Source organism: Pteronotus mesoamericanus, unplaced genomic scaffold (genome assembly GCF_021234165.1).
Source record: "Pteronotus mesoamericanus isolate MK-2021 breed Mesoamerican mustached bat unplaced genomic scaffold, CSHL_Meso_final contig_639, whole genome shotgun sequence".
Lineage (NCBI taxonomy): Eukaryota > Metazoa > Chordata > Mammalia > Chiroptera > Mormoopidae > Pteronotus > Pteronotus mesoamericanus.
In genome coordinates this window covers 1,123,907-1,134,212 of record NW_026555223.1, presented here as the reverse complement: position 1 = coordinate 1,134,212, position 10,306 = coordinate 1,123,907, and the positions used below count along the sequence as shown (strand labels likewise).

At 52.5% G+C, this 10,306-nt stretch overlaps 1 protein-coding gene across 2 annotated transcripts; it reads left to right on the top strand.

The window, feature by feature from the left end:
• Positions 1–256: 256 nt before the first annotated feature.
• Positions 257–8,539, top strand: TIMM50 (translocase of inner mitochondrial membrane 50). Of its 2 annotated transcripts, none has more exons than XM_054580794.1 (11): positions 257–394; positions 1,314–1,470; positions 2,043–2,074; positions 2,291–2,312; positions 3,980–4,038; positions 4,130–4,249; positions 4,676–4,780; positions 4,884–4,982; positions 5,919–6,075; positions 6,391–6,497; positions 7,443–8,538. In XM_054580794.1, exons 1-11 carry the CDS (start codon positions 257–259, stop codon positions 7,542–7,544), a joined length of 1,098 nt encoding a protein of 365 aa, XP_054436769.1. In that variant the 3' UTR covers positions 7,545–8,538. The 2 variants fall into 2 exon arrangements, with proteins under 2 accessions (XP_054436769.1, XP_054436770.1); XM_054580795.1 differs by lacking the exon at positions 257–394 and adding an exon at positions 1,062–1,204 and having other exon boundaries at positions 7,443–8,539.
• Positions 8,540–10,306: the final 1,767 nt, after the last annotated feature.

Here is a 10,306-nt window from a genome sequence, read left to right as displayed (position 1 = left end):
TTACCTATGAGCAACGGGTGTTAGCGCGGTCTAGTAGCCGGGGCGTTGGCGTGCGCTAGGGCCGAGCGGGGCGTGGCGCAGGCTGACACTCCATCTCCGTAGGCTCGCGAGGATCCGCGGGAAGGCCGCCTTAGGCGCGCACGCCTGCGGCTGTTTGTCCGAGGTCCTTTGTCTCTTTCGGGCTGCCGTCTGCCTGCCCCGCCCCTGCACTTCCATTGGTCGAAGCCTAGGGTCCGACGCGCGAAACGGGGGGTGAATGGGCGGGGCTGCGTGGCGTCAGCACAAGATGGCGGCCTCGGCGGCGCTGGGTCTGCGGTTGCGGAGCGGGCTCCGTCTCGGCGCGCGGGGGTTGTGCGCGAGGTTGGTGACGCCGCCCCCCCGGGCCTCGGACCAGGTAAGCCGGAGGGTGGTGGGCTCCGGGTGCGGAGGCCCCTTCCTGGAGTTCCCGGCAGATCTCTGCCGCCCCAGGGTTCTGGCACGTAGCGCTTCAGGGTGCTGAATGGAACGCCGTCCGCGTTTCGGGGCCCTTCCCAGCCTCTCGGGGTGACCAGCACTTGCACCCCCGGGCTAGATGCTGGGGGCTCAAGTACGCCCTCTGGACTCCACCTCCTTTGGACACCACGTGGGTGCCCGGGGAAGGGGTCACCTGTTCCTCATCTCAGTGACCACTCAGGTAATAACTTGTCGGGAAGGGACTCGGGACGCTGGGGTCCCAGCCTTGCCTTGGGGGTAGTTTCCCTGCGGTGGTGGTGGTGAAATAGACATTCAGATTTTTGATTTGACCTGTCTCCATGTTGCCTGAGAACTAGGCTTTCTGACCTCCAGGTCCATCATTTTCGTGTCCTGCTTCCCTAAGCCCCAGACAAACGATTGCTCCCCTGCCCCACCTCGAGTCCCGTCCCCTCTCTACCCTGAGCCCCAGACAACCGGATACGTTAACTCCCCGTTCTATCCCCTCGTGTGTCCTCCATTGCCTTGCTCCTGGCATCCCAATGTGTGGCCAGGCTTCCTGATCTCATCTCCGTGCCCCGCTTTTCTGGGCTCCAGGTTCTCCAGTCCTTTGCCTCCAGGATCCTGGGCGCCTGGCCTACCAACTTTTGAATCCTTGGGATCCTGGAGCCGGACAGTATTTCTTGACCCTTCTGAGAGACCCAATCAATCTTCTGGCTGGCTGCCCCTCCAGGGACACAACCCCAGAGCCTGTGTGGGTGTCTGCTTTCTGGCCCAACATTGATTCTAATCCTACCAGGGTGCCCAGGCCATCCTGACCTTCTCTCTCCTCACTTGGCTAACCTACCCCTTCTCAACTGTAGGCCAAGGAGATTGGGAGCCACCCGAGCACTAAGGCCCAAGCACAAGGGTCACAGCAGCAGCGGGGCACAGAAGGTCCCAGCTACGCCAAAAAAGTCGCACTCTGGCTTGCCGGGTTGCTTGGGGCCGGAGGGACCGTGAGTGTCGTCTATATCTTCGGTGAGGAACACATCCTTGTGCTGCAGTTTTGTTCTGTTACCTCTTTTATTTTACCTAAGAATGTTTCCCTCTTTACCCTAAGGGCTTCTCCCAGCATCATTCCCTGGCTCCTCCCACAGGAGAGCGGCCAACTAGAACATCTACTTTGGAAAGGGGGAAGTCTCCTCCTCCTCCCCCTCCTCCCTCTCCTCCCCCTCCCCGCTTCTATTCTCTCTGCTCAAGGTTTCACTGTTTCTAGTTGGTTCCTGCACTGGGCTATAGAGAATCACCTGGAAGAGGGAAAAGGGGAAGGATAGGCCTGGACCAGCCTCCTAAACTTCCTCTTTCCTCTGAACCCAAAACTCGAGTCTTCCCCGAGTCCCTTTTTCCCTCAGAGACCCAGGAGACCTGGCCCCATCCCCTATTTTCTCAGAGACCTAGGGATCCTGGCTACCAACTCCCTCCTCTCTCAATCTTAGGAGACCATGCTTTAAGCCCTCTTCCCTTAACACCCAGGAGTCCAGGCCCCCTGCTTTCTTCCTCCCTTCAGACTGGGTCGCAGTTCTTCTCATCAACCTCTGTCTTTCTTGCAGGAAACAACTCTGTGGATGAAACTGGTGCCAAGGTGAGGGGGAAAGAGACACAGAGGCCTTGCCAGGGGTCCCATCCTGTGGGTGCCCTCCCCTTTGGTCTGTTCAGGCTCATTTCTGGTCTGGGGTGAGTCTCACCCTCCCAGGCATCTTTGCCTCCTCCTTCCAGGGTCCTGGAGAATTATTTTCTGGGTGTGATGGGGTTTTGCCTCTGCCATGCCAAACTCTCCATTTTTCTCTCCACCTCATAGATTCCTGACGAATTCGACAATGGTGAGTAAACAAGCACAAATTCTAGGGTCCCTGACCCTCCTGGCTTTGCTTGGCTATTTGTAGGGATGTTGCCCTGCCCATCTGGTGGCCCTGGCCCCTCCTCCTGGGGGGTAGGGGAGTCAGTGGCTGGATGGCTTTGAGGGGGGGCCACTACAAAGCCCCAGTCCCCTTTCCTGGCCCCTCAGCCCTAGAGCAGATGGTCAGGGACAGATGGGGGTGGGGAGTCTGGTATGGAAGTGCTTGGGGAGAAGGCGCTGTCTGTGCCACACACATGGTTCTGTGCCTTAGACCTGAGCATATGCCGCCCCTAACCCCTTCCTCTTTGTGACTGCTGCGCCCCTGCCCTCAATCCCCCATCCCATCCAACTTCTCATTTCCAAAACAATGCCTCCTTCCTCGCTCCCCCTTTTAGTTACCCAGCTTTTGGTAGGGAATTTCTGACAATTGCATAGTAGAGAGTAGTTGTCATTTTTGTCACACCTGGCCTTTCCCAGGAGAAAAATAAAATTGGAAGGTCCAGAAAGCCACCTGTTTGTGCTAGGGGCACTTGTGTACTGGCATGTTGATTCATTGATTGTTGTAAACTGGGCAGGTGGGTAAATACCTGGTTTTAACTGGGCAGAAGCTGAATCATACTGGTTTGAACAAATCAGTATACCGATTTAAACCAGTTAGGTAAACAAGCCAGTTTAAAATGTGTTTACTTTTTTAACTGGTTTCAGTGTTTTGGTTTCTAAAACTAGAAAATACTGTATTGAAGTAGGTAATTATGTAAGTATTCTGCTTTAAACTGGATTCAGTAAATTCATTTAAACCAGGGTTTTTCAGTCTTGGCCCTGTTGATCCTGGGGCTAGTGAGTTCTTTGTTGTGAGGAAGTGTCCTGTGCATTGTGGGATGTTTAGCAGCATCCTGGGCCTCAGCCCCACTAGATGCCAGTATCCTGACAATCAAAAATGTTTCCAGACATTGCCAAATTTCCTGGAAAAATGGGGAGACAAAATTGTTCCTAATTGAGAACCACTCGTTTAAAGTACACAGGTGTCTGTATATTGTCAATATTTTTTAAAAAGATTTTATTTATTTGTTTTCACAGAAGAAGGGAGGGAGAAAGAGAAGGGAAACATCGATGTGTGAGGGAAACATCGATTGGTTGTCTCTTCTTTACCCCCAAATGGGGACCTGTCTCGCACCCCAGGCATATGCCCTGTCAGGGAATAGAACCCACAACCTTTCAGTTTCTTGGCCAGTGCTCAATCCACTGAGCCATACCAGCCAGGGCTATTCTTAATGTTTTTAACTAGACTCAGCATATTGGCTTAAAGCAGGCAGATCTGGAAACCTAATAGTTCCAAATGGACTAAATATAGTATCATCATGTCAGCAAAGTTACAGTGGGTTTTAAGTGGGCAGATGCATAAACATTCTATTTTATATCTGGAGTGGTGTGTGGGGAGAGGTATTTAAAACTGGGCAGGTGAATAAATACATTTGTTCCTGTCTGGGGGGTATGTCATTACCTTCTACTTTTGGACTTAGAAATGTGCTGGTTCAAACCAGGTGGATATATATACCTGTGTTTATCTGCTAGATAAGTAAAGTGCTGGTTTTTCCAGAGGTAGATCAGTGATTTATCGTAGAATCCCGTTGTGCCCTGGTGTTCTCCTAGATCCAATTCTGGTACAACAGTTGCGCCGGACATACAAATATTTCAAAGATTATAGACAGGTGAGTAGGTGCCCAGCGCCCAGTCCCTACCCCTCCAGCCCCAGCCCCCTGCCTCTTTGTCTGAGTGCCCCTGTTCTGCCCCTGTACACAGATGATCATCGAGCCCACCAGCCCCTGCCTTCTCCCAGACCCTCTACGAGAGCCGTACTACCAGCCGCCCTACACACTGGTCTTGGAGCTCACTGGTGTCCTCTTGCACCCTGAGTGGTCGGTGTGTCCTGGGGAAGGCAGCGGGTTGGGGACACTGGATCGACCCGGGTGGCCGGATCATGGTGATGTGGCTAGGAGTGTAGACTCTGCAGTCAGGCTGGCGTTTAGCCCAAGCTCTGCTCTGTGGTCTTGGGGAGGAGGTGTCACTCTCATTGCCTCGTTTTCCTCAACTGTGGTGCTCCCCACCCCTTAGGTAGTTGTAAGTGTGCCTCAGCACACAGTAGGTGCCACACAAGAGCCAGCGGTTATTCTGGGACCCAGACTCCAAGACACTCACTCACAGCTATGTACTTTTGAAACCCCAAGAGCCATAGAGACAGGAGGAGAACATTCTGGTTCTGGGAGACCCTCAGGCTGGATCTTTGTTCTCTTGGGGGCTCTGGGGGCCTCTGGGTCTCAGTGTTCACTGTTCTCACTGCCTCCCCAGCTGGCCACTGGCTGGAGGTTTAAGAAGCGTCCAGGCATCGAGACCTTATTCCAGCAGCTTGCCCCTTTGTATGAAATCGTCATCTTTACATCAGAGACTGGCATGGTGAGGCCCTGGTGCAGTGGAGGGATGGTTGACGTGGGGGAGGTAAGAGAAAGCTGAAAGGCCAGGGCGCCCAGCCTGACCTTGTCCTCCTATTGTACCCTAGACTGCCTTTCCACTCATCGACAGCGTGGACCCTCATGGCTTCATCTCCTACCGCCTCTTCCGAGACGCCACACGATACATGGATGGGCACCATGTTAAGGTGCCCCGTGGGGGCTGTGGGTGGATCTCTGGGATTGGTTGAGGGTTGACACTTCTGCGGGAGAGAGCCCAGCTCTGACCTGAGTGTCAGCCGTCCTTCTGGTTCTTCCCTGGGGTCTGATCTGTCAGAACACCAGCCTGCCCCCAACTTGGGCTGGGTTTCTACGCCCTTCCCCCTTCCCCAGAATCTGGCAGTGGGAGCAGGGAGGGGGGTGGAGAATTGGGTCTCCCCAAAGAGGTGGAGGGGTAAGAACATGAAGTTTAGAAGCTGTTTTTGATTCTCTGTGTCTGGGGCTGTGTAATTATAGTATCTTATCTGAGACTGTGTTGGGGTTTGTTTGACCTGGGGTCTGTTGCTGTTAGCAGCAATATATCCATGGGTCCAGGAATATATGGATCTGTGGATGGGTCTCTGTGGTTCTGGGTTTAAGCTCCCATGTGTGTGGGTGTCTGCTGGTTTTCTCACTGTGTGTTGGTGGGTCTACATAGTCATTCAAGGTTCAGAAGGACATGGGCTGTGATTGAGGATTTTGAATGGTCTGCCTCTGGGTACCTGTCTTTGAGTGACTGTGTGGCTCCAGATCTGTCTGCATCTCTTTATTTGGTTGAGAGGTTCACAGATTGATATGTCAGTCACTATGGGCAGTGGTTGAACACACAAGTGCCTGGCTCCCTTCCTTCATAGGGAAACTCCAAATCTACCTGTCTTTGTGCCAGACCTGTGTCTGGGAATCTGTGTGACTAGGTCCCTGGGGGATTTGATACCATCATTCCACCCTGGTCTTTGGGAGGCTCAATCATGGTGGTCACAGATGGCAGTGCTGTGTATGTGTGAGAGTGTGTGTGTGTGTGTGTCTGTGTGTGTGTCTTCCTCTGTGGGTTCCTGGTGGAAAGGGAAGGAACTTAGGCCTTGACCTGACGTATCACCCACTTCTAGGATATTTCCTGTCTAAATCGGGATCCAGCCCGTGTAGTCGTGGTGGACTGCAAGAAGGAAGCCTTTCGCCTCCAGCCCTACAATGGTGTTGCCCTGCGGCCCTGGGATGGCAACTCCGATGACCGGGTCTTGTTGGACCTGTCTGCCTTCCTCAAGAGTGAGGCTGACCCCTGACCTGGCCTCTGACCCCAGGGTCTTTGATGCTCAAGGGAAATGATAGCCATTTGATCCTGGCTTGTTTTTCATGTAAAACTGGATACTTGAGATGTGGGAGGTCCATGAGCATCTTGCAGTCTTTAGAAGCTTCTTAGAATGTTTGGGGTGCACCTCAGGAATGTTCAGGGGAGCCCTTTAAAGTGTTAAGCATTCCAGGTAGCACCGACCCTGTGGGATCTGACCTTTATTTACCCTTATGGGGCCCTGCCTGCCTCTGGCCCTCAGCCTGGCTGACCCCCACCTGCTGTCCCCACAGCCATTGCATTGAACGGTGTGGAGGATGTACGGACTGTGCTGGAGCACTACGCCCTAGAGGATGACCCACTGGAGGCTTTCAAACAGCGGCAAAGCCGGCTAGAGCAGGTGGGTACTCACATCCCCAGCCCTGGTAGTAGGGGATATCACAACACTTTCCCAGGCTCCTGAAGGCAGAGCCCGGGAGCAACCTGGCTCGGCTTTGGGCTATGTGACCTTGAGCAAATACCTTCTTTCCTGTGCCACCTGTCCCAAACCGGTCTTATAATGACAGGCAGATTGATTCTGCACCTGCTCTGAGAAAAGAAGGCAGGAAACACCAATCATTTGCGATAGGTCTGGAGGAGAGGTGGTTCTTTATGGTCTCGAGCTGGTCTGGGGGCCTCGGTTTATCGTGGACTGTGGGTTGGATCAAGCCTTAGAAGAGGGATCCATGGACACTTGTCCCAAAGGTCTGTGAAAGGAGATCTGGTGGCTTAATGTGATCTGGTGACTTGGAAGTAGGGCAGAGAGTCTGGGAAAGGTCTAGGCTGAGGGTGTCTAGAATCTGGGTTGGGTTCCTGGGAGTAGTGCCGGAGTTCTGGGTGCCCAGAGGAGCAGTCCCTGGAGATTTGGGCCTGGGATCCTCCTGCATCCACACAGAGGTCACAGGACCCAAGGCTAGGTCCTGGAGGCCCTGGGAGCAGGACAGTGCACTGTGGTAAAGGGCTTAGGGTCTCACCAGCATTCACGTTCAGGTAAATATGTTCCCAGGATTGAGGAGAGAGAGGGGCTCCGTAGAAGCTGGGGAAGGGGATCATGAGGGTCCTGGAATTGGAGTCTGGCCTCCTGTGACTCAGCTGGCTCCAGCCAATGTCTGGACTGGGCTCTGGGGTTCTGGGCTCCTTTTGTGTCTGGACTGGTGTTCTGAGGGTTTGGGGAAGGGGGTCTGGGCTAGGCAGAGGTTTAAGGAAGGTAGCTCCTGCACTGAGGGCTGGGGACCTGGGAATCTGGGGAGAGGTCCTGCCTACCCCGGCTGACCCTCCCCCTCCTTCATCTGTGCCCCAATCCCAGGAAGAGCAGCAGCGCTTGGCCGAGCTCTCCAAGTCCAGCAAGCAGAACCTCTTCTTCAGCTCTCTCACCAGCCGCTTGTGGCCTCGCTCCAAACAGCCCTGACCTCTGGGCCGCCTCAAACTCAGTTGCCTGGGTCCTAGACCCCAGGTTGCAGTGCTCCCAGACCACGGCTTGGGCAGCCACATGTCCAATAAAGTCCATCACAGATGCCATACTCCTGTGTCCGGAGAGTCTCCAGATGGGGGCATCAGGGTGAAGTTTGAGTGGCTGATGAGCTGCTAAGCACAGAGTGGGTGCTTTGGTGGATCAGAGCCAGTTTGTAACCCAGGACTGGGAATCGGAAAACCCGGGTCCCTGCTCTGGCCGTGTCTTCCTGTGTGCTGTGTGATCTGCAAAAAGTCCATCTCCCGTTCTGGCCTCAGATTCCCCACCTGTGGCCATCTGTGGAAAAGAGAAGAAAGGACTGCCCTGGGGGTTTAAAGGCAGGTAGCTGCCAGGTTGCTGGGTAAATACGTGAAGTGTGGGCTCAGTGGGCTGTGGTGGACCGAGATCGGCCTGTCTGAAGAGGGCAGCTGCTGCTCAGCTCTGCCAACTGGCCCCATGGAAAGGTGGGTATAGAGTTGCTTGATCTTCTGAATGTTTTTTTAAATTTTTTATTTTTTAAGATTTAACTTATTTTTAGAGGGGAAGGGAGGGAGAAAGGGGGGGAGAAACATCAATGTCTGGTTGCCTCTCACATGTGCCCTGCTGGGGACCTGGTCTGCAGCCCAGGCACGTGCCCTGACTGGGAATCGAATCAGCGACCCCATCGCTTCGCAGGCCGGCACACAATCCACTGAGCCACACCTGCCGGGGCAATCTTCTGGTTTTCTGTGCAAGTCAAAAATTGGGATTTTTATATTAAGTCTTCCAGTTTTTAAATGTGACCTAATTAGACAGATAGCAGCAGCACTCTCGATGGAACTTTCTGCAGTACTTGGACCAACTTGTACCGCTCTGCATCTGCGCTGTGCAGTGGCCGCAGGGGAATATTAAGTATTTGAAATGTGGCTAAGGTAAATGAAAAATGGAATTTAAAATTTTGTTTTAATTAATTTTAATTTAAATAGCCCCATGTAGTTCCTGGGTCTTGCATTGGACAGCACTTATTAAAGAGCATGAGTTGCAGACTGAGTTCAAATCCAAGCACTATCACTTCCTGACTGTAACGTTAGGCAAGTTACTGCACCTCAGTGCCGCCTCAGTTTCCACATTTACAAGATAACAGTACATGTCCCACACTAAACGTGAGGGCTGAGCGAGGCATCCATGAAGGCACTCAAATGGTAGCTGTATGAACTTCGGGCAAGGCACCTTTCTACCTCAGTTTCCTCGTCTCTGAAATGGAGGTGATGATAGTACCTATCTTGGTAGAGTGGTTGTGTGTTGTAAATGAGGCCGTTCCCATTCAGGCTATATGTATACTCACATGGGTCTTGTTACCAGGTCATACTGGTTATTCACAGATTAAAATAACATGCACAGTTTGGCCCCTCCAAGGTGTACTGCCTGTGACAGGGAAGTTTTCTTCATGTCCTTAGGACTCCCTAGCTTGAGGACCTCCAAGGGATTGAGGGAAGGGCCTGTGGTTCTTTTTTGTTTATTTTTTTCACATTCTCTTTGAGAATTGGAGACAATCTTAACCAGCAGGCTCATGTGTTTGGGCAATGCGATCCTGGAAAGTGTGGACAGGGAGAGCCACCACCACAAGTGTGTGCTTGCCTACCTCATGGGTGATGTGCTTAGTCCCCCAGAATCTGAGGGGCCTTTTGAAATGTGACTCAGACCTGTCTGCACAGGGCATGAAAGGAGGAAGTGTGTGTGCTCGTTGGCCCCTGGGGATTAAGGCTCCGGCACTGTGGGAGGCACAGTCTTCAGTGCCCAGTGGGTTCCCCGGGCCTCTCCAGCCTTGGTGCTGGCTCAGGGATGGTGCTGCCAGGCCACACCTGCTCGAGGCTGGAGGGCAAGAGGAAGAGAGGGTTTGACTTGTGCACAGCAGCTTCTGAGACACTGCTTAAGTTACATGGTCTAGGACGTTTTCCTAAAATGCTCTAGGGCTGCATCATGGTATCATCCATAAGGCAGGATTGGGCCAGTGTTAAGGCACACCCTAACAGGGTCTGAATTCCTATGTCACACACCATTTGCAAGCCCTGTGGCCCTGGACAAGGTCTTGAGCTTCTCAGTTTCCTCGTAAGAGGTTAATGCCTTCCTCATACATTCATTATTTCCTAAGTACCAACTGCCAGGCCTTGGGCTAAAGCACAAGGGTGCGTTGGTGAACAAGTTAGATTAAAAACTGCCCTGATGGAGCTGATAATCTCATATAGGAGCTAGACAGTGGTCAGGTATTTCTTGGTAATAAATGCATAAAGAGGAATGAAGTATGGAAAGATACAGAGTGGTGTGGAGACTTGTGCTGTTTTAGATGCGACGGAACAGACAGGAAAAGACTTGGGATGGTGTGTTTGAGCTGAGGCCAAAATGAAAGGAGGGAGGCTGTGGGGATACCTGAGTGCCAGGCACAGCCACCTCAAGGCCCTCGGGTTTGATATTTGCCATGAATGTTTTTTCCCCATCCACATGGCTTCTCCCCTCCTTTGTTCACCTTAGCATGGCCTGTAGGCACATAAGGAAGTCCTGAAGCCAAAAAGAAGCTTAGAAAATCCTTTAAAGTACTTCACACACACATGTGAGAGAATTCGTGTGAAATACTGTTATGCCTGCCACAGACCCTCAATAAAGGCTGGCTATTTTATGGTCCTCAAAATTCCAGGCCTGAAATGTTACCTTCCCAAGTTATCTGGAGCAGGAATTTGCCACCT